Below are 27,568 nucleotides of genomic sequence, written 5' to 3'. Positions count from 1 at the left end.
TAATGGCATGCACGTTCGCATCTTTGAAAGTTCGCCACCTGAAGGTTGGTATATAGGGGACTTAACTGTAAGTTTAAATAAGAGGTAACAGAGGAGTTTAATGAAGGAGGAAGTTACAGAAGTTGCCAACGCTGTCGAAAGTAGTCTCTGTTACTTTACGAGTTCTTGGAGGTGCTACAACAGCTTTGTCAGGCATGAATCCCTAAGTCTAAGCCCAATTCCTATTTGCCGCCTAGTCACCTGGTGAGGACTACAGCTCCCAGAAGGCAACGCTCCGCTCCCTTGGCTCCGGCTTCCTTAGCCGGCCGGGAGTTGTAGTTTACAAGAGAGCGACTTGGAACCGAGTTTTACGCACTCGTCAACATAGACTGGGCGGAACAGGCCTCTCCTCCATCCGGATCTTCCCGTTTTCCGCAGCCTTCCGATTCGTCCGCCTAATCTTTGTGCTTGGCTGGGCGGGAATCCGTGGCTGGTCGGCCGGCGAGGCGCTCTAGGCCGAGCGGCTTTCGTCTCTATGACCCAGGAGGCGGTCCCCGGTGCCCTGCGCAGCGCGCGCGAAGGAGGTGCGCGTCAGTTCCGCGCGGTGCTGTCGGGGAACCATGGCTGCCGTGAGAGGTGAGGCCGGGGGCTGCCGGGACTGGGGACTGGGGACCCCGCGGGGGGCGGTGGCGAGCGAGCGTCAGCGCTGGTCTGCACCTGTCGGCGGCCGGCCATCCTCCGCGCCCGCGGGGCTCTGGGGCCCAGGGGCCAGGCCGGGGCGTCGGGCAGCAGGAGTTTGTGTTGAGCCGCTCCCGGGCTTGAGCGCGCGCCGCCGCCGCTCGGGGCAGTGCGGGACAGCCAGCCTCGCACTGCGGCTGCCTTCCCCGCGGCGGACTCCGCGCTGGACAGCTCGGCAGCCCAAAACTGCGCCTGCCTCGACGAGCTGGCAGTGGGTGGGAACCGAATTCAGACAGGCCCGGGGCGCAGGTGCGGGGCTGGAGACGCATCACCCAGCGGGAAGCAGGACCGGTCTCTGTCCCGGCTGGGGTCACCGCGGCTGCGGTCTCCGCTGCGCCTCCTGCCCTAGGATGCTCAGAGGCATAAGGGCATGCTCCGGGTGCAGAGCCTAAGCAGCGACTGGCCAACGTAACAGCCGCTAAAAACATCATTGCGGCATTAAAATAGCATTGCAGCCGTAACGAGGTGGAGAAAGCAGTCGTTAACAGAGTTACTCCAAGGAGAATGTTGTATGTTGTTAGAAGGAATACTTTGATGTTTTGCCGGAGGGGTGGGGCGAGATCCACCCTCCCCCGCCCCCTTCCCCAGGGATAGCACATTAGAGTAATACTGTTTGATGACTAATTGCCATTTCATGAGGGTGAGTCTGATTAACTCCGCAGCACTTTTGCTTTGCTGAGTCCGGTAAGTAAGTAAGGACCAGAGCTGCATTTCTGAATGGTAGAGCTGTAGCTAGGAGAGGTTGGACAACACCCGGATTCTTTCTCCACCCTTCTTTCGTAGAGCTCTTGGCTTTACCTCTGAATAAACGTTGAACAGATATTTAAAGAACAGCTTTTTGCATGGGTGCCAAATTATTTTCCTGGTTGAAGAGGCCACGTTTATCATTAAGGCCCTGCCCAGGGGGTATTGTCTGTAGTTGCGTATGCTTCTCTTACTTGCTTCTCAAATAAGTCCAACCTTAAGAGTCTTTTTGTAGCAACACAGGAAGTAAAGGGAAAAAAGTAGAATTGTTTTGATAACTGACATAAAATAGGAATAGCGAGATTAATGGTGAAGGCAACTTCAGAATTACATAAGTCGAATCATTATCTGAAATAGTTGCCACAATTTACAGACTTAGGCTTATTGCCAATACATATTTGCTGTGCCTGGGTCATGTTATAAATCTTATATGCCCACTAGAAATGTGTAATACAAAATTGCAGTTTCCTGAGCTTCCTGATATTCACAAAGGATTTATTTATCTGGGACTTACTGAATTTCCAAGTTCTCAGGTGTTACAAATAATGTCTTCTCTAAAATATAGTAAAATATAACTGAGCAAAAGATTTAACTCCAGACTGTAAATTTCGTTTGGGGGGCATTTTCCACACAAAAACAGATACTGCGTGGGAGCTAATGGGAACTTTGTGAGAAGGAGAAAACAGTGCTGATGTGCCAGTGGGCCCACTCAACAATGCAGTTGAGTTGTGGACTTTTTTTTTTTTTCCCGTGGCGGAGCCTCTGGGCATGTGGGGTGGAACCCACGCCCCCTGCAGTGGAAGCGCGAAGTCTTAACCACTGGCCCACCTGGGAAGTCCCTGTATGGACTTTTGATATTACCCTGAAAAAAATTGAAATTGCTAATAATTGAACTTTCATATTGGAGAATTAATGACTGGAGTGAAGAAGATATTTTGATCTAATGGTAAGCTGAAATTAGAGAAGATAATGCTTAAAAAAGCATTAAGTATTTTTAAAAAGTTTATTATATGTTTCAAAAGTGGTATTCTATACCAAAGCCCTATATGTTATACAAATATCTAAACTTATTTGCTTACGCTTCTATTTCCATCACTAGTTATTTTCAAGAATATCTTCTGTATTCCCATTAATCACGATGCTAAGAGGTGTACTTTCAAAGTGTTAAACATTCACTATGTTGTTTTGGAATCAGGAACCTATATAAGAGCTAAAATAAAGTAGTTTTTAGTTTGGCAATCCTAACCTCTCTTATTTATGAAAGTATTGATAATCTAGGACATGGGCTGGTAAACTTTTTCTGTTAACAGCTGATGGTCTCGGTCTAACTACTCACCCTGCTGTTGCCGGGCAAAAAAAGTACCCATAGATAGTTCAGAAACAAATGAGTGTAGCTGTGTTCCAGTAAAACTTTTTTATGGACACTGAATCTGAATGTCATATAATTTTCACGCATCCCAAAAGATTAACGAAAAACTTTTTTCCAGCCGTTTAAAAATGTAAAACTATTCTCAGCTTGCAGGTCATATAAAAATGAGAGGAAATGTAGGTTGCTCACCCGTGATCCAGAAGATGGGAAATGCTTTCTCCTGTACTGCTGTTTATTTTTTAAGTCTTACATTTCCTCCTGTGTAGGAAAGTTTTAGAGCAAGCAAAGTATTATAGTAATCTCCTTCAATCCCTTTTACATTAACATTGCTTTTTGGGTCCTCGGATCTATTGGAAAGAAAGTTTAGTCAGAGAAGCTCTATATCTTCTATTCTACCATATTACTTTTTAGTTAAGACCTAATGTAATTTAAAAAATCTGCCTGAAATTTACAAATAATTCTTTAATTCACCCAGGGAAAAATATTTATATTGAAGAATCTGTTTCCTAGTGAGTTTCTACCATACCATATAATTTATTTGAAACTCTTATTTTATTTTCCTGTGCAAGTCACCTTTGAATTGTGGTTAGGCTTCCAAAGCGGTGAACAAAAGTGTACTTAGGTGTAATGTAGTTACAGTAGCAGCCCAGAGTTACCCCCTGTCCCTCTGGTTCTTAACACAGGTTGTCAAAGTATGGCCCATTGGTCAAACCCAGCCTATCACTTGTTTTTGTATGGCCTGTCAGCTAAGAATGGTTTTTACAGGTGAATGTTTGAAATTAATCTGATGGAACCCTAACTTTGAAGACCAATGAAGCAAAATATTACTCACCCACCCCATAGAATTCCCTTCTTCTCAATACTGTAAAGCATTGTACTCAATTATTATTATATTTTGAATTTGTCCAATTAAATATAAATTAAATGTGAAAGTATATTTTCTCTCTTGTCACCTAAGTACATACATGATATCCTTGATTTTGCCTTGTGGCCTAAAAAACCTAAAATATTTACTCTTGGCCCTTTACAGAAAAAAATTTGCTGATCCCTGTTTAACATGTGCCTGAAGATTTGAAAGAAGGTTACAGATAGCTGGGGATGAGAGAGGTGTGAAGTGGGTAAAGAAAGTAGACGTAGTTCAGCATCAGGTGATGGTAGTCTCAGAGCAGGGCTGGGAGTACGGAAGGAGCCCTGGCACCCCGGTGCTTGTGGTTTTACTGAAGGTGTTGGACCGGCCCTGGCACCTGAGTGATGGCTGCTGCTCAGATATACTTGCAAGGAGTTCTTAAATTGAGTGTTCATAAGTTGTGTATATTTTCTGGATTTCACGTTTTACAGAACTTCATTCTTAATACTCTTTTTTATGGTGTTATGAATTATCTTTCTTATAACGCTATGAAATGAGAGGCTGGACGTAATTTGTTTTTTATTATGATGAAGTTCTATATTATTTTATCACTCCGTTATTCCTTTTGTTTTCTTTCTGCTGTCTCTCTATTTAGAACATACATCGCAGTAATCGTTTTCATCCTGCTTTCGTGTTTTGCTTTCACAAGTATGAATTATAAAGATATATAAAGTACGTGATTTATAACATCCTAAACTAGAGTTAGTTATGCCACATAACCTTGCACTTAAGCCCTCCCCAGGAACAAAATCTATGCCTAACCAGTTGATACTTAAAGTCAGCTGTGTTTTGTGTGTGTATGTTTGTTTCTGTTCATGTAGTTGGAAAATATTGTTTTGAAATAAATTTTTCAACGTATTTTGTGCTTGAAATTGGAAAGCATTTTGAGGTATAACACTGCTTAACTTTTATATACATAATATTGTCTACTAAATAATATCTTTGTTGCACGTATTTTCCAGAAAATGTCCATTTATTATTCAAGTTATACTGCTTGGCAGTGATGACCCTGGTGGCTGCAACTTATACCATAGCTTTAAGATACACAAGGACATCAGACAAAGAACTCTACTTTTCAACCACAGCCGTGTGTATCACAGAAGTTATAAAGTTATTGCTAAGTGTGGGAATTTTAGCTAAGTGAGTATAAATACTTTTTAGTGTGTTAAGTTATTAATTTTTTACTCAGTTATGTTCTTTATCAGAAGATTCAAGCTGCATCTTCGTATGTTTGATTGCTTTAGAGCAGTCTTCCTCAACTCAGGACAGTTTTGCTCCCTTGGAGATATTATTTTGGTTGACCCAACTTGGGAGATGCTATTGACATCAAGTAGGTGGAGGCCAAGGGTGCTGATAAACATCCTACAATGTCCCGTCCTCCAGGACAGCACTCCATAACAAAGAATTATCCAGCCCCACATATTAGTAGTGCCGAAGTTGAAGAATTCCACCCTAAAGCAGGGGTTAGCAAACTGTGGCCCATTGGCCAAATCCAGTTTGCTGCTTATTTCTGTTGCAACAGAGACAGTATGGCTCACACAGCCTAGACTACTTACAATTTGGTTCTTACAGGAAACATTTGCTGACTTCTGTTGTAGAGGAATATAATGATAATAATAGTTAACATTTCTTGAGTGTTTCCTGTATTAAGTGTTAGGCACTGTGCTAAGTGCTTTTCATTAGTTATCTCATTTAATCTTTGTATATTTTTTAGGTTAAGTACTATAATTACCCCTATTTTATCTATACAGCATCTGAGGTTCCTCCTTGTTATACTGTTACTATGTGGCAGCACTGGGTTTTGTATCAGTAACATCCTATGAAAATCGTTTTAGCCAAGTAAGAGAGGGTTAAGAATAGGGGCTTTGGGGTGAGACAGACCTAATTTTAGTCCTAGACTCATTGGGATTATGACTTTCCACATATTACTTAACTTCTCTGAGCTTTAGTGTCTTCATTTCTTCTTCTTTTTTTTAAAGTTCATGTTAATAAGTCTTCAGTCCTGCCCATAAGCCCAATAGTTTTATGCTTGTCTGTTTTCATTTCCCACATTATATTATCTGATAAAAATCAGATGACTTTCTCACCACCAATAAAGAAATATATGCAGTGAGTTTATGGGGCTGAAAAGGGAAATTCTAAACACTGAGTCTATAAAACTAGGGGTCAGAGTCCATTCAAGACAGAGGAAAACAGCCATAGTCTGTGGATGAGAGAAAAACAGCAACAAGAGACAACAGAAAATGAAACAAGAGGAGGTGAGCTTTGGGTTATGTTGTATAGTTTCTTCATTTCTTAATTGGAGAAAATAGGGCTGTGAGAATTAAATAAAATCTGGTAGGAAATTACTTGGGGAACGATTTTTGAGATGGGGACCCATCTGGGTCATGTGGGTAGGTGAATTCATCTAGGTTTCAAGATATGGGCTGTTGAGAGTGGGAAGTAGTGAGGAATAGCATGTGTGTAGGTTTAAATTACATTTAAACACTTTAAAATTTCATTTAACAAATATTTATTAAGTGATTTCTGTGTGACAGTTTTATAATGGGTGCTGGATATACAGGTATGAATGAAATAGATATGGTTTCTGCTTGCTTGTAACTTAGGTTCAGTGGAAGAGACAGAAAATGAACTAGTAAACACACACACTATTACAAATAACCATCTGAAAAAAATACTCTAAAAATGGCTTGGGGAAGGAAGAAAGAACAGAAAAATAACTTGAGACTTGATGGTGGAAAGCTTTAATAGAAAATGTGTGTTTAAAATTTATCTTGTAGGCAGAGATACTGTGGCAGCCTAACTTGTTAGGTTGCAAGTAGGGTAAAACCTCAGACCTTTCACAGCTTTTTACTTAACAAGATCCATTTTTAAGGAAATTTGGCTTCCACTATTCTGCATAATGTCAGGTAAAGGAGAGGCCTTACTGTACCTTTAAAACTTTAAAAGGCAGTGTTACAAAGGAAAAAATCTCTGTTTGAAGCTCTAGAACAACATCCATATAACAAGTTAAGCGTTAATAAACGAATAAAATCTTAGGGCTTAACTTCTTTTAAAACAAAAATGGCGGTATTGGAAAAAGGGGGATAGGGAAACACATTTCTTCTCCTTATTCCCCAGCTCCTTAGGGAGAAAAAATTATGACCCAGGAATGAAATAGGGCCGTCAAGCATGAAATGAGCTATTTTAAACTGTAAGATCAAATCATGGTTTTGTTGTTTCGTAACTGTTAAGACTTTTTAAAAACCAATGTGCAGAAAAGCAATGAGGCCTTTGGTTTAACTCAGCAGTTGGGCTAGTGTCCTGCCAGCCCGCCTGCATGACTTTTTGTTTTATTTTGATGCTTTTTCAGCTTTGCATTGCTTGCTATTCTTAAGTTATTCAGTGTTATGGATATGGTCATTTGTAGTTTGTTTTGTGGAAACGTTTTTGGAAGTTATATCAAAATATTAATAAAAGCAGAAAAGTTTCCAAGAGTTCACCAGACAAGTCCCAATAATGGTGTTGAAATAGCAACAGTGTGGAAAACTAAATGACTTCATCATCATGATCATCACCAGTAATCAGTTACTGTGTATGTCACCAGCATAGTGTAGAGGCTTTTATGAACATTTACCTGCAGAGTACACAAGACCAGGGACAATCAGGACAGAGTAAAGTATTATGACACAGAGTTTTGGTGGCTGGCATTTGACACTACATGGCTAACAGGAATTTGGCTGTGAAGAAGAATCATTTAAAACACAACGAGTTTCCAAGTGGAAAAAGCACTGGAAAATCATAAAGCATGAAAGAAGTGAAATGCATTTGAAATTACTGGATTTTAAAGCAAATGTAATTTTTATGGAGAAACATGTTGGCACATTATCACGTTCTTATTCAACACACATTGGTAGAATGGAATACCTGCTACTCATAACAAGAAAATATTTTATTTCTTGGAGCAAAGGGATTACTTTTAAGAGGGCATCTGTGAAAAATGTTAATCTCTTGGAATGGTAAAAGAGTGACAGAGAAAGGAGAATTATCTTACCCTATGAGGTCACAGGTTGATAGCTACGGAATGAAATGAAAGGATATTGTGATGGCATCTTCAGCTTCTTCAGCAATATGTCATGAGACAATCGTTAATGAAACAAAAGCATAGCTGTGTGGGAAACATACCCAGTGAAAATGTTGAGGGCTTCCTCTCTGAGGACGTTACATTTAAACCCAGACCTGAAGATTGAGTGGAAGTTGGGCAAGAGAAGAGCAGAGAGAAGGCAAAGAGAACAGTGTGTTTGAAGAACAACAAATCAGTGTGTCTGGAGTGCTGTGAGAGGGGAGTGGTGCTAAGATGAAGCAGGAGAGGTCGGCAGGGTATCAAGAGTAATCCTATGGGCCTGTAAAGGATTTTGGATTTTATCTCAAGTGCATTGAAAATCACTGAATGGTTTAAATCAGGGACTAACATGGCGACCCATATTACTTTGAGTTACTTTGTTGATTCCTTTGAGGAGAATGGATTGGAAGGGTATAAGAGTTGGAAGTAAGGGAGCTTAATAGAGCCCAGGGATTGTGGCCATGATGACAGCGCAGGTGATGAAGGTAATGGATTTGAGTTATGTTCTAGAAGTAGAATCTATAGGACTTGGTGATGGGTTTGGTGACTGTTGATTCTTACTATCTCAGTAGTTACCACGGACACTGAATTACTGAATACTGAACTTTTGCTCCTAGAGGAAATGCAGGGATAGGTTCCTGTGAGCCTCTGGTCACAACGTTTTCATCAACTGATCACTATATAACCATGTTTCTGTTTAAAGACACCTTATTTAATATGTATTGTTGACTCATTAGCATTGAACTCAGGGCCAGCAGCACTATTAATCATGCCTGGACAAAGCTCATCTAACATGTATTTTCTCCATAAGGCACAGCACAGCTTTCTTGCCCTAAGGGACACTAGCCAGCACTTCAGCACTGTTGATTGCTATAATATATAACGTTGTAAGTTGAAATTGCCTTAGAAAAATCAAAGAATAATGCTTCTTTGGGGGGCAGTTGCGAAAAATGAATTTTTGAAAACCTAATGAGCAGATATCTAACTTCTTTTCTTTAGAAAGCAAGTAACTACACTCTGGAATACCAACTGTTAATCACTGTCAAAATGTGTTACGTAAAGTGCCAAACATCCTCTTTTAAGATTGCAGCAACTAAATTTGCTGCCTTCAGACATTCAGGATTGTTGCTGTTGAGAATGGCAGGCTGCCAGAGAGTGAAGGTGTTACGGAAACATTCTTCCCTGTCTCCCCTAAAAAAACGGTGAGGGAAACATGCAGGTAAACACAGCTAATTTTCATTTCATTCTCGTACCACTGCTTTAGCCTTAGCTATTATTTCATCTTCTACGATGAGAAATCTTAGGTTGAGGGAAGTTTTCATTTGCCAGAGGTACCTAGAAAGTGATTGGCAGTGATAGGATTAGGAGGCAAGTTCCCTGATTTCTAATTTTCAAATTATAAGTATTTTAGAACAAAATAATTGAGCAGTTTTGTGATTAGCTAGGGCAAAGATAAGCATTTAGTAACATTGTTAGACATTTCAGTAATTGCAATAATTATATTTTTTGTTTTTTCTCTTAAGTTTTTATTTCCAAATGTTAAATTTTACCATATTCTTGATTGCTATGTATTTGTGTGGGTGTATATTGTTTTTATGTTTTGAGAGCAAGTTTTACACAAGATGCCCCTTTGTCCCTAAATTCTTCAGTGCATATTTTCTAAAAACAAGGACATTCTCTTACGTAACAACAGAATATCAAAATTGAGACATTAGTATTGATACAATACTGTTATCTAATTCACAGACCTTAGATAATTTTGTTGCCCACTGATGTCCTTTAACAGTAAAATAATCACACTTTACAGTAGTGTTATATCTCTAGCTGCCTTTAATCTGAGACAGTTCCTCCATCTTTTTTTTCTTTGACATTGTTGAAGAGCATAGTCCATTTACTTTGTAGAATGTCCCACAGTTTATGTTTATTGATTGCTTTCTTATGATTAAATTTAGGGTTTTGGTCAGGAATATCACGGAAATGATGTGTCCTTCTCAGTGCAGTGTATCACGAAGCACATAATATCCATTTGCCCCATTACTGGTGATTTAACTTTGATTCCTTGATTAAGGCAGTGCCTGCCAGGTCTCTCCAGATAAAGTTACCAATTTTCTCTTTGTAACTATTAAGTATCTTGTGGAGAGAATCTTTGAAACTAGGTATATATCCTCTTTCTCATCATTTTTATTGTCCTTTGATGTTGCCAAATGGTAATTTCCCAGTTCCATCATTCCCTATGCATTTATTGGTTGGCATTCTACTCTAAGAAACTTTCCCTTCTCTCCCTCTTCCTCTCTCTCCCCCCCACCTGTCCTTCTCCCTCTCAGTGTAGATTCATGGATTATTTTATTATATTGGCTGGAATCCATTATTATCATTTATTTCGATGCTCAAATTGTCCCAGATTTGGACAGTGGGATCATCTTCAAGCTTCCTCCTGTTTCTTTTCTTTTCTTTTCTTTTTCACTTACATATTTTCATCAGCCTTTGAGCAGTTTCTTTTTAGCAGAGCAAGATGTTCAAAGCTTATCTTATACTTTCCCTGCCCCAATCCCAAAATCATACATTTCTCTAAGAAGCCTTGTTCCTTTTTTCCCAAAATGGTATTTAGAAACCAGAATCTAGACATGAGGTGTGCACACTGCTACTGGGGATATCATAACTTCTGGGCCCTTTCAGTAGACGGAGCTAGGTAACATGTATGTGTATACATACATATCTGTCTGTTTCTCTGTTTCTGTATATATATGTGTTTGTGTATACAACTATGAGTTATATATTGTTTGATACCTGCAATTCTGATCCAGTACCACAGAGTTCATTACAACTGTTCCCTTTTCCGTATTCCCTTTTCCAATGGTGGTGAGTTTGACTTCCGTTATCCTCAAGATATTTACTTATTTGCTCAGTCCTAGAATACATAATAAGTAGATTCAGAACTTCTAAGATACAGCTGTGAAAAAGCAAACCTACTAACTAAAGTTCAGTATTTGTATGTAGTTTTTTTTTGCCTTTAGTTTTAGAGCATATAGTAAAAAGACTGTGTTTTAGAATACTTGGGTTAGTTCTCTTTTTCTCCTTCAGTGTAATTTTGGTATTCATTAAAAAAACTGACAGGGTTGTTTTTTCTTTTTTTGGTTTCTGTTTGTAATTAATTTGGAGTTTTCCGCCATCCTTGTTGCTTTTACTTACAATTTCCAGTAATCTTTGGAATATGAAATTATACTTGTTTCAATCAAAAGTTAATTTAGAACTGCAAGAAAAAAAGGGGAGTGTGGGGAAGAATTAATGAATGGCTACTTTGATAAATAAGGTTTAAGGTTTATACGGTCTGATTGGGGAGTTTTGGTTACATGCATTGTGTGTGCATACAGTTTACACTGCTTTGCTTTTTAACTTTTTTTTCACTTAAATGTTTTATCTTAGAGATGGTTCCATGTCTGTACATAGAAATCTGTCTCATTCTTTTTAAGAGCTGTGTGGTATTCCACTATATGGATGTATCACATACACCAGTTTCTATTGATGGGCGTTTGGGTGTGTCCAGTCTTCTGCTACTACAAAACGAAGACGTAATAATTATCTTTTTATATACACTGCTGTGCACATGTATAATTACATCAGACCACTTTTATATCGAAAAGGAAATTAATAAATCCTATATTTGGGGAGGGGAGCACCTTAGCAGTTGGATGTTGCAAAAGCTTTATATGTGAGTAAGTTATTTTTTAAGTATTTGACTAAGTTACCAATTTCTAAGTTATAATTCCAGTTGAAACATCAAACAGTACATTTAAAAATATTTTATTAGTTTTTCATAAAATAATTACTATAACAATTCACAGGAAAATTGCTAGTTAGCTGTATGCTTTACTAAACCCTGTCATAGCTATTAAAATTGACACTTTTGATTTAAGTCTGTCATTTGTGATGTGAAAAGGAAATGAAAACACTGCATGTTGTCTTAGAACAAAGTCAACTTTTTATTGTTTGCTATCCACCACAGCCTGTAAAGACTAAAGAAACCTAGAAGGAGGTGTAACTGTACATACACTTTGGGTGTGTTTAGTAATAAACCAAATGCATCTTAAATCTTTGTACTACTTATCCAGATAAGACTGGAGAAAATTATTTTACTATTTCATAGTATTATCTAGAATAATGAATGAAGCTGTCAGGTACTTATGTCATAGATTATCCAGCCCTATTCTGTTTTTCTTGCTGAGTTTACATTTTGACTGCCTCTTTGTGCTCAATGCTATAAGGGGTTTAGGGTCATGGGGAGGAAGTAAAAGTCATGTACCTCATATGATGGGTATTTTTGTCCTCAGATGACCTCATTATTGGTTTTTATACCTAGCTCCCCAAAATCTTTTTATGTGAGTTAATTTTAATTAACTTTGCAGATGATAAGAAATTTGTAAGGGAAATTTAAATTTCTTAAGCTCATGAGTAACTTCTGCTGTATTATTCCATTTTGCACAGTGCCTTGGTAACCTAGCCAAGGATTTTAGGCCTCCTAGTAGTTCTCCTCAGATCAGGAGCTGGAAGAATGAGGCCTACTTTTGACCAAACACAGATCAGAAAGAATTGGTGTCAGCTGGTTGATAGGAAATGTGGGGGGGCAGCAGCGGAATCTCTGCAGTCAACATGGAGCTTCAGCATTCCTTGAGGTAACAGGTTGCACATGGATTCTATTCCAGTGATAAAAATCAAACAGTACATTTAATGGGACAGACTATATCTAAAAAAATTAGTGTATGCTTTTTGATTATACACATGCTTTCTCTTATCTCACAATGTCATTTATATAATTAAATTCAATAAATTTGTTTTTAACAAAAGGTACTCATTAAAGTGCTTGGGATTTGATTTCCAGAGAATATCAGAGCAGGAAAATGGAAGAAAAAGTGGTCTTTGGTTTTTATGTTTTTTTAGTATTCAGAGAACACTATTCAAGGCTGTAGTATATTTAGAATTGATCATTTATCTTTGTCTACTTAACAGTAAAACAAAAGGATAGATGATTACTAGTGTTTTCTGGAAGATATATTGCTATTTTTTTTAACTTTAGTGAGTAAAACTAAGTTTTAGAGCTGTATTCTTATTAAATATATTAAATTAAGCAAGATATAATCTAATACCAAAATAATTTATTTCCTCTTTTAAAACTTTCTGTGTGGTAACATTCCCCTATATTCTTTCTTATACCTCCTAAATCTCTTTATTCTACTTTCTAATATCATTAATTATTTTGAGCTTTTGTTTTCTTTTACAAGTTCTTTTAGCATTCTCTGCTTTTTTTTGTAACTTATTTCAAAATATCTTGTTATAATTATATAATATTGATATAATTCTAAGGTACCATGGTGAAGCTTGAGCTTTCCAGTAGTTAGCATTCTGGTATACCTTGGCTTCTCTAATATCTGCATTAGAGAAGGAAGCAGAAAAAGATAGTAAAGTCTTCCCGGCAGTGGAGAAGTAATAGTTCCTAAGTATCCAATAAAAAGGATATAGCCAGAAGAGCCAAAGACCTGAAGGTTAATCTGGACACACCGTACTCTACTGGTTTTTCATGTTGAAGGAAAGGAGTACTCAGATTGGCTGGTGATGTCTCACAGGCCCTTCATTTGATGTGAAAGCTGAAAAGTGTGGGAGAAAAGATAAGAGAAAAGTGACAGGGAGGAAAGGGGCCACAGCAGCCTTGATTATTGGTACAGGCATGGTGGTTAATAGAAGAAGCTGTTAGATCCTTAAACAGCCTGTATTCTAGCAGAGCAAAGAGAGCCAGTGATAAAGAGATCAACTCTGTTCTCTGGATAGGCAGAAATTCATTTGATACCATTGAGGGTTTAGAGTATCTCTAAGGAGTGGAGGTAAGATGGCATTGCCCATAGCTAGGGATTAGGGAAGGGATAAGTGGCTACTAAACTAGAGCTTGAGGAATCGTATGTGGGAGATAAATGGACATGGAAGGAGGTGGACTGTGAAAGATGGGTACAAACAGGTACCTCTCAGTAGTTCTTTAGGGAGCCACTCTTAAGATATATTAGTATAGAAGTCAGCACTTTGGAAGGGCATTAAGTAATGATACAGTAAAAGCAGTGTCCTGTACTTCATACAGCCTGTAAGATTTATGTCTCTGCCATCATGTTTCCTAGTGAGCATTAGGACAATAAAGAAAATGTTCAATTATATCACCTTGTTAAGATGGTTCTTTGAGTTGGACCTCTGTGATTCTTCTTTTTAATTTTAATCTTTTTTCTCTTCAATTTTATAATTGAGGGAAAACTTTGAGAAATTATTCTTTATACTCTTTTAGGAGGTGGAGAATTATATAGAACATCTTAGATTTGTGTTAAAAAAAAGAATGGTAAATTCTTCACCATTGGTTTAAAGGGCCAGGTTGGTTTAAAGGGCCCACCTTCAGCTATCTAGAAAACTAGAATGCAGACTTTCCCAGTAATCTTTTGGTGTTCTCTCCCTCTTCTGCATGGAGTGTATAGTCTCCCTCCAGGCTGTGTGCATTACTTTTCAGCATGTAGCTTTGGCAGCAAAGTAAGGTCTGTAACTAAGAAGGGCATCTTTTGTTTCTGTGGCCTAGGCCAAATTTCCTGCCTTAATAATTTTCTTGGGGGCTGGAGTGTTCTACAGTGGATAGGCATAGGTAGTTAATTAGACATTATGGACTTTTTGCTTCTCCTCAGAACTTGGGTAATTATTTTTGCACTATTCAAATATGAACATATCCAATTAGTGACTGTTGATTCTAATGTTAACCCAAAATATAGAGGCTCATTGTGAGTTGAAATAGCTCGATCTTCCCAACAAAGTATTATGGTCCTTTTAAGGATCTTGTGAGGGGCAGTTAGGAGCCTTTTGATGTAGTACTTTTTTTTGGTGTTAATGCTTATAAAAGTGTTCTTTGATGTGTATTTTCAGGAAATAAATGAGCTGATTTACAACAGGGGTAAATATGAGCCAGATTAGCTAGTTCCTCCTGAGGAAAAATAAGAATACTTAAGAGCATGCATCAATCAATATGCACTCAAGTAGTCAGCTTTATGTATGTTACAGGTACAGTTTACCTTACTGATATTAGTAAATTATTCAGATTTCCTGCAAAATTATACAGATACATACTTGAATTTTATGAGAATATGCTTATTTAAAGATTTATTGTCTACCATATTGCACAAACACGGAATTAATTTACAAATAATATTGACCTGCATCACTCAATTCCTATCCCAAGTAACTTCTATAACTACTAACGCTTTTTTCTTTTGTTTGCAATTTAAATCTATTGTAATTTTAAAAATTAAAAAAATGTATATGCAACCTGGTTAATCTAAAACATAATCTGGGTGAACTTGATGCAATGGCAGTTAAAGTGGCAGGGATTAAATTAATTTTTTATAGGTAATATCAGCAATTCTGGTTTCCTGTTACTCTCATTGTTTAATATACTCAAAAGCCCCTGAAACTCTGACCAGAGGATGAGGATGGTAAACCTAATTGTTATATTTTCCCAAATAAAGATTGTAGTTGTTTTTCTTTTATGGGGATGCATTGCTGGTTTGCTTCTTTTAGTAAATCTAAAATTAGTTAAAAATTCTAGAAATAAGTTTGCTAAATTATATCGATGAACTTAACACAATGTAGCTATCCTATGTGTGACAGTATCTAATAGAAAGGATGATCTTTCATTTTCTTCCTCATCCCTTCTCATTTCCCCTTTTTGTTTTCAAAGAGAAACTGGTAATCTGGGTAGATTCAAGGCATCTTTAAGAGAAAATGTCTTGGGGAGCCCCAAGGAACTGATGAAGTTGAGCGTGCCTTCCTTAGTGTATGCTGTGCAGAACAACATGGCTTTCCTGGCTCTTAGCAATCTGGATGCAGCAGTATACCAGGTAGGTGAAGTAGGTGATAATGGCAGGTGCAAAATCTTAAAAAATGTTTTCACGGTGAAAAGATTTTTTACTAACCCTTTATCAAACTATCGAATATTTTTCTCTACAGTTCTGTTAATGATATCAGAAATAATATATTTGTGTCAGAGTCTAATGTTAACCGAGCTGATGAGTTCATTGTTTGTTGGTAGGTGACGTACCAGCTGAAGATTCCTTGTACTGCTCTATGTACTGTTCTAATGTTAAACAGGACGCTCAGCAGGTTACAGTGGATTTCAGTTTTTATGCTGTGTGGAGGAGTCGTCCTCGTACAGTGGAGACCAGCCCAGGCCACGGGAGTCGTGGTAAGAAGCTAAGTGCTTACTGTAGCTAAACAGGAACTTCCCAAAGACCTGAGCACTCCACACAGTCACACTGAAAAGAAGGGAGCATGGTTCATAACCTCTGCCATATAGATACGCCTTTTCCCCCTTAGGATGATGTCATTGTTAAGGAGAGTAATACCTCCGGGCTTCCTTTTTGAGAAGGAAGAATGTGCGTAAACCATGTTAGAGACGGGTGGTATCTTAAACTCCATATAGTGCACCTCCTTCATTTCATGGATAACAGAACTGAAGTCCAAAGAGGTGAAGTAACATACCCACAGTTGCACAGTTAACAGCTAACCTATAACTCAGTTGTGCCAACTTCCACACAGTGGCTATGTTCACAACTTCTAGGCCTCTTTTAGATATTTTCTCAGAAATACTGGGCAAAGTTTTCCCCATCTAATTTTCATGTTCTCCCACAACTCACAAAATTTTTTATCATTTTGCACACACATCCACTGTCAGCAGTAGGTCTTACAGAAGAGTAGTGTTTTTCCCAATAACTGGTAACTACAATAGGGCAAAAAGCGCCTTTACTTCTGACTTTTAGTTCAAGAGTTAAATGTTAAGGTACATACCTGATTTTTTTTTTTTTAATATATTGTATACTTTAATTGGTTATTTTCCCACAGAGAAGTAGGAAGTGGAACTATAGTGAAGGGCGTGAAGGTCAGGAGCTTCTCTCTGCAACTGCACACTCTTCTTTAACTCTTAGCAGATGAAAGACCATGGTTCTCTTAGGAGTATAAGGCAGCTGGGGATGTACGCAGAGCTTGTGAAAGTAGAAAGCTCCTTTTTAGGTAGTTACATTCTGGCCTGGTGGAAGAATTTTTTTCCCCAGAAAGTGAGTTTTAAATTAATATGTCTTGTCTTTACATGATGTTTAAACGTGCTCATATTCTCGGTGACATTTCAAAACACTGATCAACTGGGCACTGCACGTATAACTCAGATGTAGAACTGTAAAGAATTTGTTTGGGAAGTAAGGCAAACACTTAAAAGTTAAATATGAACTTCCAGTAACACCCTACACCTTTAGAAAAGGGTCACCTCACCTAGGTAATATGTGTGAAAAGCTTAGTAAGCTAAAGCAGAGTATTCTACTTTTGGAGCACTCTAGAAAGTTCTTGCATATTTTAAACAGAATGTAGCTCCCTGTAACTGCCTCTCATTGTTCCTTGTTCTTGTCAGAGTAACTCAAATCCCTGCTAACTCCGTACGAGGAGCCTTTGAATGTTTGAGAACAGTGTCAGAACAGTGTCGCACCTCCACCCTCCGTGTCTTTTCTCCTCCCCCACGGAGACAACCTTGTTGTTTCTTTCTGTAATATGGCTTCTGGAGACTTTATGATTCGTATTTCTTTTCTAGGTGCATTTATCCGTTCTTTTTCCTCAGTGTGTCCTAAAAGTTCACTCTGTCTCCAGATAATGACTGAGTGGTGTGAGGTGTAGTTCGCTAATTACCTCCTTTGTTCCGAATACCAGAGACTTGTTAAATCAGCGTAAGGTTATATTAGGTTTTTTTTTGGCTGGAGGAGGCTATCCATTATATAACGGATTATACAACCACATGTAGCTGTTTCACACAAATAGTTTGTCTCAGATGTGTTTTGTGCCGCGGGCTTCTTCTAAACCAAAATGCAAAATGTGTTTATATTTATTAAGCCCATCTTGTTAGCTTTGGGTTATTGTTCAAGCCTTTGAGGACTTTCCAGTCCTTATGCATTATTAGCTTTTTCTTTGAATGTTATGCTTTCTACAGATTCGACACCTATGTCTTCTGGGTCTTCACTGAAAATTTTAGACAGGACAGGACCAGAGTTCTGTGGCCATACCGCTGGACTCTCTTTAGCTTGACTCTTTTTTTTTTCTTTTTCCTTGCTTAAGAAACATTCTTTCACAGTTTTTATGGGTCAGGAATTAGAGGGTGCCTGAGCTGGCCTCTTTTAGACATTCTGGCTTGAGGTCTCTCATAAGGTTGCAGTCAAGATATCAGCTAGGGCTGCAGTCAACTGAAGACTTGCCTAGGCCTGGAGGATCTGTTTCTAGGACGGCTTATTCATATGCCTGGCTGGTTGATATTGGTTGTTGGTCTAGCTTGGTTTTATTCTGTTAACTAGCACTTTGCTATATGAGCACTCACTCAGCTGTGAATAGAACTACTGTTATCCTCACTACATTTCTCTGTCTTGTTCACAGAAATATTATGCAAATCTGTCAGCTTTCTTGCTAAACATTATCTCTATGGAATTCCCCTCAGAACTTACACTAGGAATTCTTTCAGTAAGAAAATTTGGTAAGTCGTATTCTTATGGAAGCCACACCATTTTCTTGTGATGACCATTACACTTTTGATGGTTTCTTCAAAAGTTCTCCATGTCACCTGTTGTAGCATTTCGCTGGTATTCAGTAATAACAACAGCAGCTGCAGTCACATGTCATACTGGATACTAGCAGTGTTCTAAGCGCTTTACATACATTAACTCACTTATGCTCAGAGCCACCATACGAGGCATGTATTTTTATTTCCATTTTCTTATGAGGAAACTGATAGGCAAAGAAGGCTAGCAATGACTCAAACTTGCTTGGACCCAGGCAGCATGGCTCCAGAGCCTATGCTCTTGGTGAGTGTACTGGGCCGCCTTACAGGTCTCAAGCTGCTCTTTATAATTTCTGCAGCTTTTCTTTCCCTCTGCCTTTTTGAAAATCAGGACAGTATTTGCCCAATTCAAATTTTCTGGCATAGCTTCTATGCCCCATTATTCTTCAGAGATACAGTGATCAGTACCTTGATTTGCTACTATTCTTGGTCAGGATACTTCTGAATTTATTTAGGTAGGTGTTCTCACAACAGCAAACCACATGTCTTGGACTTTGGTTCCCATTCATTCATTTAAAATCATTATTCACAGAGAAAATGGAAACTAGGTTTGGGTAACTCTTATTTTCTTGCTATCTAACAGTATGTCATCTAGCCGAAGAAGCATACTCTTTTCTTCCTAAACTAAACATACTTTTAAAGGCCTTCTTTAAATTTTGCAAGCCTCCACTTATACTGAGTTTTCAATATTTTGATACTAAAACTCCTGGTTGGTTCCTCTTGGTTTTGTGTACTGTAGTTTTTTTTTTTTTTTTTTAGTGTTCCTATAAAATGAGAATCCATTGAAGATGCCCTTAATTAGTAACACTGATTTCTTTCTTTACTGTTCATTAGAATCTCATTCTTAAGAAACTCTTACCCTCATAACCCATCTTCCCACTAGCTATGGAATTCTAAGTTTTATTTTTTTGAATTTGATTTATTCAAGACTGGAGCTCAAGTCTCTTAACTATGCTGTGTTTGGCTATTGCTCATGCTAAAACGACATGGTTGCCATTTTCCTAGGTTTCCATCACTTCCACTTCATCACCCAGCAGTTTCTTTTTTCTTTTGGCTGCATTGGGTCTTTGCTGCGCGTGGGCTTTCTCTAAGTTGCGGCAAGCGGGGGCTACTCTTCCTTGCGATGCGCAGGCTTCTCATTGTGGTGGCTTCTCTTGTTGCGGAGCATGGGCTCTAGGCGTGTGGGCTTCAGTAGTTGTGGCGCAAGGGCTTAGTTGCTCGCGGCAAGTGGGATCTTCCCGGACCAGGGATCGAACCCGTGTCCCCTGCATTGGCAGGTGGATTCTTAACCACTGCGCCACCAGGGAAGTCCCACCCAGCAGTTTCTTATCAGTCAGAATTAAGTCCAGAGAAGCAGTGTCTATCACCATTTTTCCTAACTGTAGAGATTAAACTGGCAGAAAAGCAACCAAGAATTTGTCAGACAGACACTGTCTTCAGTAGCTAGAGCTTCCAAGCAGTTGTTGGGATAGATGAAATCTCACACCGTTATCTTTTCTTCTTTCTATGCTGGCCTTGTAGTTTGTATTAGGAAAGCATCCATGTTTATCAGTTGTAGTCTATAGTAGTGGTTCTCAAACTTTAGTGTACATCAGACTCAACGGGAAGGTTAAACAGATTGCTAGGCCCCATCCCCATAGTTTATGATTCAGTAGCTCTCGGGAGGGGCCTGTCAATTTTCATTTCTCTCAAGTTCCCAGGTGATGCTGCTGCTGTTGGTCCAGGGACCATACTTTGAGAACCATTAGTCCATAATGTCTTCTATTTCTCCTTTTATCTTCATGCAGACATTTCAGACCAAGCTTTCTCTCTCAGGTACTTAACATCAAGTAATACCCTCCTTCTCTCAGGCTTATTTATTTTGAACAAGGTATGTGCTTGTCATATTACAGACACGTGTCTCAACCCTTTAGTTTCAGTGTTACCACTGAGATAACATTTATCTCTGAGGAAAGACTGATGAAAGCTCCTGATGGTTAGTTTAGGGAAGAGGAAATAAAGTTGAAACAATAGGTTGGGGGCCCATATACCTGCATCTGTTAGCAAAGTATTATGATTATATATATGTGTCCATCTCTCCCATCCATGAACTATTTAAGAATCAAAGCTGTGTATCATCTTCATCTTTATTCATTTAGAATATAAAACAGTATATCTGGCACATAGATGGCATGCTATTAATATTTGATAAAAATTCAGTGAAGTAGGAAATCTTACATGTCATTACTCCATCCTGTAGGTGATAGGGAATAAATTAAACAAGTCAAACTGCTACCATTTCCATGCTTGATCCTGTAAGAGCTTGAGTTATGGTGGTGGCAGAAGTTAAAATGAAGAGGCGGGCTGACTGCACAGTTCTGTGCTTGGGTGCCCATTGTTATTAGGAAGTAGGCACACGTTATATCAAGCGTTTACTCTGGCTATAATTTGAGGGATAGGTTTTTAACTTAAGTACTTTGGCTTATCTCTGGGATGGCCTTTTGTTTGGTCCTATCTTATTCTATAGAATAGCCATGTCTGATATGGCACATACTTTCAGCAGAACTATAAACAGATTTTTGTATTCATTTGTTTGTTCTCTTGGATGAATTGTATTTATTAGTCACTAAAAATAACTTTTAAAACATTACTATTGCAGGTGGAACAGAATCCATTATTAGGGTTTGGTGCTATAGCTGTTGCTGTATTGTGCTCAGGATTTGCAGGTAAGTCATAAAAGCATCATTTTATTCTGTTGTCAAATTTTTTAAAAAACATCAGACTTTAAATAGGGATTGACTTTATCTTGCTTTATCAAACTAACAATTGTATTCCTATTACAGCTTATCTTCTTACTTAATAGCTATATAGTTTTATGTCAGCTGTCTTTCCAGTAAGCAGGTGGTAGTGTTTAACTCAATTTAGACCTCAGTCCTTATTCATCTTTGCAGGTATCCAAGAATGTGTTTCTGTCATCCTTGACTATCCCCGGTCCAGCCAAGAACCCCAAAATAAATTCAAAAATGGAGGAAGTTAGCCATCAGAAAGCTCAAGTACCTCTTTCTGTTTTCCTGGCACTATCCTCAGGTTCGATTCTGCTGCTTTAGGTTGTTAGTTACTAGCTCAGTATCTGTATTTCCCTGGTAACCTCAAGTTCTTCCTCTGCTTCAACAGATTAGGAATTATGGAGTAGGGAGGAAAGGGGGGTGATACCGAAGAAAACCTAATACCCAGAAGTAACAGCCAAAAGGGGAGGGAAGAATCAAAATCACTAACATCAAATAAATGTGGAAGTCTGGACTCATATATGTAGGGACAGGCTATCCTTCACTGAATCAAGAAGAGACAAAGTATGAATGTTAAGTGCAATGTAAGAAATGTTTTAGAAATAGTTCCAACAGAGAAGAAACTGAATAGTTCCAACAGAGAAGAAACTGAAAGTAAAGAGTATATTAGTTATAGCCATACATCTTTATTATTTATCTTTATTTGTGCTATTTCAATAGTACTCTTTATTTTTGACTAGGAAAGTATTTTTCACTTCTGTATCTAGTCATTTGATAAGAGGGGAAAATCTAAATTTAGGAATATACTTAATGATAGCATCATGCTAAACTTTTATTCTTAGGAAACAACAAATTAGAAACAAAAATTGGGTTACCCCCCCAAATAATATACTATTTGATTTTTAGCACTGTTTTGAACAGTAAAATGTTTGTGTCCAACAGTCTATTTACCATAGGGTGTGTATTCTTAATACACAGTTGAGGAAATGGTACATGGTTTACTATTCCTCTATGCTTGGAGTAACTGAGAACTGAATAGTTAAATGGTTTTCCAATAGTTAAATGGTTTTCCCAGATAGGAAAATCAAAAGTAGAAATAGGAAAAGCTATTATATGTTTGTTCCATTCTCTGGTTCTTTCCAACATAGGTTCATCAAAAACAATCTTGGTTTTCATTTGAAGTTTTAGTTGATTAGTACTTTAGTGGCAATTCCTAAGTCTCTAATTAACACAGTGTTTATAACAAAAATCTTTAATGTCCTTGCTAAACATGCATTCATTTTAAGTATAAAACTTAACAGTAGTGCTATGTGATTTTGGGGGTGGGGTGGGGACTCATGTGCGCTTTTGGAGCACCTAAAAAGCGTCGGATCCTCACCCCCAGAAAAATGCACATAGACACAAAACATATCTAGTTAGGGAGTTCACGGTCCTTCTGACATTGTGGGTGAACTTGGCCTGTGGACCCCTGCTTTAAAGGAAAATGGCTTCACTCAGCAAGTTCTATTTAAATTTTATTTTGGTTGTGTCACTCAGAAAAAATCCTAAGTGGTGATTATATAGGTTATTTTGCAAAGTTGGGAGTATTCATACTAGGCAGATATTATAGGGGTATGTTTAAGATAATTGACTCTAATAGTATAGTGTTCCAGCTGACCAAAGCAAGTCTTTTAGTGGCATTAATAAAGAGCTTTTGTGGTCTATCTCACTGCTATAATAAAGGCGGAAACTATTAATAGTAATATGAGTCTCCTGTTAAATGTGGGTTAGAAAGCTCCCTCTTGGTTATTAATTCTAGATGCTCTGTAAAAATACAAATTGGTAATGTTCGGTATGCCATGCGTCACAACCAACATAATAAATCTGCATTTAATTAATGTAAAATGTGTCTGTTCCGCAAATCATATACTTTATATTATCATATTTTTGGGTTATTATTCTAAAAGACATTTTAGATTAATTTCTAATAATATCTATTTCATATTTGCATGCTTTTCTTTCAGGAGTGTATTTTGAAAAAGTTTTAAAGAGTTCAGACACTTCCCTTTGGGTGAGAAACATTCAAATGTATCTATCAGGGATTGTTGTGACATTAGTTGGCGTCTACTTGTCAGATGGAGCTGAAATTAAAGAAAAAGGATTTTTCTATGGTTACACATATTATGTCTGGCTTGTCATCTGTAAGTATCCAGGAATTAAAGGTTCTGGGTAGATTTCCCCCCCCCCCTTTTTTTCCTCAAGTTAGATGTCCAGTTTAAGCCTTTATAGCGTTTTGAAATTGTTCCTTTGATACTGTGAATACCAGTTTGAAAATGTAATATTGGTTTTATTGATTTACTTTTGTGGCAAAGCTGTCCCAAAGCAATTTTGCCTTCACAATCAAAAGTATCTAATGTGTTAGCAATAAATGTGTACAGTTTAGCAGTAGACTACATAGCCCTTTGGGCATCTGAAAAACAGTGCTGTTTTGTAGGAACTATGACTCTAGTACAAACTCTCTCAGGTGCTGCCTCTAAGGAAAACTATTTTCCTAGGTAAATCAGTATGGCATCTCTGGGGGTGAAAACTGCCTCACCATCACAGAATGTTTCATTTATCTGAGTGTTAAGGTTTTCTTTCTTTCTGTATGCGAGTTCTTGCCAGTGTTGGAGGCCTCTACACTTCTGTTGTGGTCAAGTACACAGACAACATCATGAAAGGCTTTTCTGCGGCAGCAGCCATTGTCCTTTCTACCATTGCTTCAGTGATGCTGTTTGGATTACAGATAAGTATGTCTTAGTTTGTACTGTAAGTTTTTAACATGGAAGAGCGTCTCACTTCCTTGGTTCATTTCATCTTTCATTAAATATGGCAGTTGCTTGTAGAGTTTACAGAAATTCCTAGTTTTGTTACAATTTATCCTACAGGTGCAGCAGTTCATAGTTGTGTGGAATGTGGGTCCACAGTACTTAGGTTGTTTAAATGGTTCTAGAGCTGAAAGTGAGCGGGCTACTCAGTAGAAAGAGTGTTTCTGCAGACAAGGCCTCCCTGATTAATTTCCACACAGTGGAATTAGAGTAAACTTGGCTTTTTATTCTGAGGTAAGAACAGAGAACTTCTTTCATTTCCCCCTTAGTTTGTACCTTCCTGTTTTAGACTTGGGTATAAACTGGTTTTGAAACTACAATCCAAATCTAAATTTTCTCTTTAATAAAGCTATTTGTTTCATTTAATATGTAATTAATACAAAATTCATTACTATAGCTGGCATTCTAGGACCTCCTTTATGCTGGTCCTTCTAATATAATTTTCCCTAGCCATATCCACCATTAGTTGGCTTCTGAATTATTTAAGCAGTGATATTGACTTAACATTTCCTGGTGCTTTTATGCTGTGATAATTTTCTTTACTGATCAATTATACCATAAACTAATACATGAGAAAAATCTGCCAAATATCAACATTAAGTAAAAGAAACAGATCTGGCCTATATTTACATTTCATTTTAAAATTGACTTGTTATAAATGCAAATAGAAGAATACCAACCTTGTAGAAATCTTAGAAAAAAATTTGATAGTCTGGTTCAAATCTTGCTTGTACCATTTATTAGCTGTAAAACCTTGGGGAAGTTACTTAACCCATGTCTCAGTTTCTTTGTCTGTAAAATGGGAATGATAATATCACCTATCTCGTAGGGTTGTTTTAGGCAAAGTGCTTAGAACAGTGCCTGGCACATAGTAGGTAGGTATTTTGTATAAAGCCAACTACTTACCATTTCAGTAACAGATATTTCTAGGCCCTCCTTCTGATGTTTTTCTTACCTGATTTGTGTGAACTTTCACTTGTAGCTCTGATCCATCCTTATGCTCAACAAATCCTATGCCTGTGCTCCTAAAGAATATTTGGAAACAGTATAAATGCTTTTTGGTCAGTGTTCTGTCTTACTGATGGTCAAGGAAATTAATTAGAATGTCTTAGCAATCTTAGTTTCCTATTTAGATTTAATTTACCCTCTTCCCCTTTTGGAAGGCAAAGCTAGTCTTTTCTAGTTAGGGATGAACTAAAAGTCATAGCTCGATGTTGTTTCTCTGCATGACATTTTTAAAGCTATTAAGACTGTGCCATTGTACTCCACATAGAATATGGTTTAGTTTTGACATAAGGATTTATTTATATGATGCCTACTTGTCAAGTTTGGGCAAGTTGTAATTCAGTTGTGTCCAGATTTTCAGGATTAAGATGAAAAAAAAAAAAAGATGTTAGCAGAAAATGGAATTTTACTCATTAAATCACCACCTCATCTCCTATTCAGAAATCTTCAATGGTTTGAATCATTGGTCACCTAACTCTTTGAATTTTGCTTAACTGCCTTTTACTCTAAACTTTCACAGGTTTCTAGTATCATGGAAAATCCATATTCCACTGCGTTTTCTTTCAGTCAGCATAGAGGGATGTTAGTATGTTCTTTGTCAGTGGTCCAGGACAGTCATACTTGCGTTCTTGGAAAGTATGTAGTCAGTGATTGTCACTCCCTTGATTTCACTACTTTTTTTGGTGAGTGGGGTGGGGGTGGAGCTAGCATTGATGACCTTTCTAAACCTTACCATCATCATATAGAACACTAAAATTTATTTTCCATGCAATCTGATAGTGTAAACCCACAATTGAAAGTCTTCAAAATTTTAAACTAATCATTGTTACATAGTTTTAAGGACACAAATACAGATTCTTTTTGTTTTTTTTTTTTCTTCTTTTCAGCACTCACCTTTGCTCTGGGTACTCTTCTTGTATGTGTTTCTATATATCTGTATGGATTACCCAGGCAAGACACTACATCCATCCAACAAGGAGAACCAACTTCAAAAGAGAGAGTCGGTGGTGTGTGATTTTAGCCTCAAAAGAGATTTCCTGCTAAGACTAAACCATTTGCATTAAACTAGAGCCTTAAGTAAGTCAATCCCAGAAGGTAGCTTAAAAAAATGAACAAAAACTGTGTCGCATAAGCATTAAGAAGAAAGCTACGTGAGTGTATTGCTACAAAGATTTAATGTGGCCTGTTTGGAATCAACCTGTTTTGTTTTAGAGTGAAGGGTTTTTACTATTGTATATATAATGTACATATAAAGTATGGAGATGATGTGGTATTAGAAAAAAATCATGCAAGGCTACAATATTTAATTAACAAGGTTTGGGATTATGTTAAGGGTTAAAGTGCCAAAGCCATTTCTGTACTAACTGTTCTCTTGTGCAGGTACCAGGGGAGAAGGGTGACCCGTCCTTATTCTCCAATGCATGTACAGTATTTGGTCCCAGCAGCAGTAAAGACCTAGCTCTTTTCTTACAAAAGAGAGGCAAAAACAAGACAGGCTAGTTCAGAAACAAACTGAATATATAACTTCTCAAACTGAATCTATTTCATAACTCAGACAATGATTTCTGGATGGTGACTGAGTACTCCTTTAAAGTGCTGTATTTGTGCCATTCATTGTCTGGATTCACATTTCTTTGCTCTTAGATGATATAATTTTCTTCAAAAAATATTTCTAATGTCACTTTTGTACTTTTTTTTATGAAGTATGTTTAACTGTTGAGCTCAATAATTTGTGAAATTTCAGTGTTTTTTAAAAAAAATTTCTATAATGTTATGGGAAAATTCAGCAATAAAAATTTATTTATATGAAACCTGTTTGATCACTATTTGTATTGTAGATATGACCATTAAGATAATGCAAAAATGGGCTTCCCTGGTGGCTCAGTGGCTAAGAATCTGCCTGCCAATGCAGGGGACACGGGTTCAAGCCCTGGTCCGGGAAGATCCCACATGCTGCAGAGCAGCTAAGCCCATGCGCCACAACTACTGAGCCTGCGCTTTAGAGCCCACGAGCCACAACTGCTGAGCCCGTGTGCCACAACTACTGAAGGCTGTGTCCCTAGAGCCTGTGCTCCGCAATAAGAGAAGCCACCACAATGAGAAGCCTGTGCACCGCAATCAGAGAAAGCCCGCGTGCAGCAACGAGGACCCAATGCAGCCAAAAATAAAATAAATTAAATAAATTTAAAAAAAAGATAATGCAGAAACATAAACACAAGCCCAAAACATTAATTTTTTTACTTTCTGTATGTTGTAATTTTATCAAGGCTCTTTGGTTGCAAAAAATGGCTATAAACCTCCTCCAGCTAGCCTTAAAAAAAAAAAAGGAATTTATAAGGACTGCAATCAAGGCTGTATGGCTCTAAATTGTAGGAATTAATGAACAGCCTTTTCAGAGAGCTGCTTTCAGAGAGACTCGGCTCTAACCATCACTGTCCCTTGTGTCATTTTACTCA

The 27,568-nt window shown here is 37.8% G+C and overlaps 1 protein-coding gene and 1 long non-coding RNA gene across 5 annotated transcripts; one reads left to right on the top strand and one right to left on the bottom strand.

The window, feature by feature from the left end:
* The first annotated feature begins 27 nt into the window (after positions 1 to 27).
* SLC35A1 (solute carrier family 35 member A1) lies at positions 28 to 26,923 on the top strand. 4 transcript variants are annotated; one of them, XM_036871510.1, is made up of 8 exons: positions 529 to 615; positions 4,700 to 4,877; positions 15,590 to 15,749; positions 15,941 to 16,093; positions 21,135 to 21,201; positions 23,265 to 23,441; positions 23,895 to 24,029; positions 26,000 to 26,923. In XM_036871510.1, exons 1-8 carry the CDS (start codon positions 600 to 602, stop codon positions 26,125 to 26,127), a joined length of 1,014 nt encoding a protein of 337 aa, XP_036727405.1. In that variant the 5' UTR covers positions 529 to 599; the 3' UTR covers positions 26,128 to 26,923. The 4 variants fall into 4 exon arrangements, with proteins under 4 accessions (XP_036727407.1, XP_036727405.1, XP_036727406.1 ...); XM_036871511.1 differs by lacking the exon at positions 529 to 615 and adding an exon at positions 8,839 to 9,041 and having other exon boundaries at positions 4,793 to 4,877; positions 26,000 to 26,616; XM_036871509.1 differs by lacking the exons at positions 529 to 615; positions 4,700 to 4,877 and adding exons at positions 5,881 to 5,995; positions 8,839 to 9,041 and having other exon boundaries at positions 26,000 to 26,616.
* LOC118905144 lies at positions 9,132 to 26,070 on the bottom strand. Its single transcript, XR_005022170.1, has 4 exons — positions 25,063 to 26,070; positions 24,788 to 24,899; positions 10,627 to 10,747; positions 9,132 to 9,174 (listed from the first exon to the last, which is right to left on the bottom strand). It is a non-coding gene; the product is annotated as an uncharacterized LOC118905144 (long non-coding RNA).
* Positions 26,924 to 27,568: the final 645 nt, after the last annotated feature.

The sequence above is a fragment of the Balaenoptera musculus genome, chromosome 12 (assembly GCF_009873245.2).
Source record: "Balaenoptera musculus isolate JJ_BM4_2016_0621 chromosome 12, mBalMus1.pri.v3, whole genome shotgun sequence".
NCBI lineage: Eukaryota > Metazoa > Chordata > Mammalia > Artiodactyla > Balaenopteridae > Balaenoptera > Balaenoptera musculus.
Note: the sequence above shows the minus strand (reverse complement) of the source record. Positions and strands in the feature narration are given on the sequence as shown.

Excerpts from the sequence above, each read along its gene's own strand:
- SLC35A1 (XM_036871509.1), top strand. Across the intron at positions 9,042-15,589 it reads CTGTCTCCCCTAAAAAAACG|AGAAACTGGTAATCTGGGTA; the intron begins GTGAGGGAAACA and ends TTGTTTTCAAAG. Across the intron at positions 16,094-21,134 it reads CCCAGGCCACGGGAGTCGTG|GTGGAACAGAATCCATTATT; the intron begins GTAAGAAGCTAA and ends TTACTATTGCAG.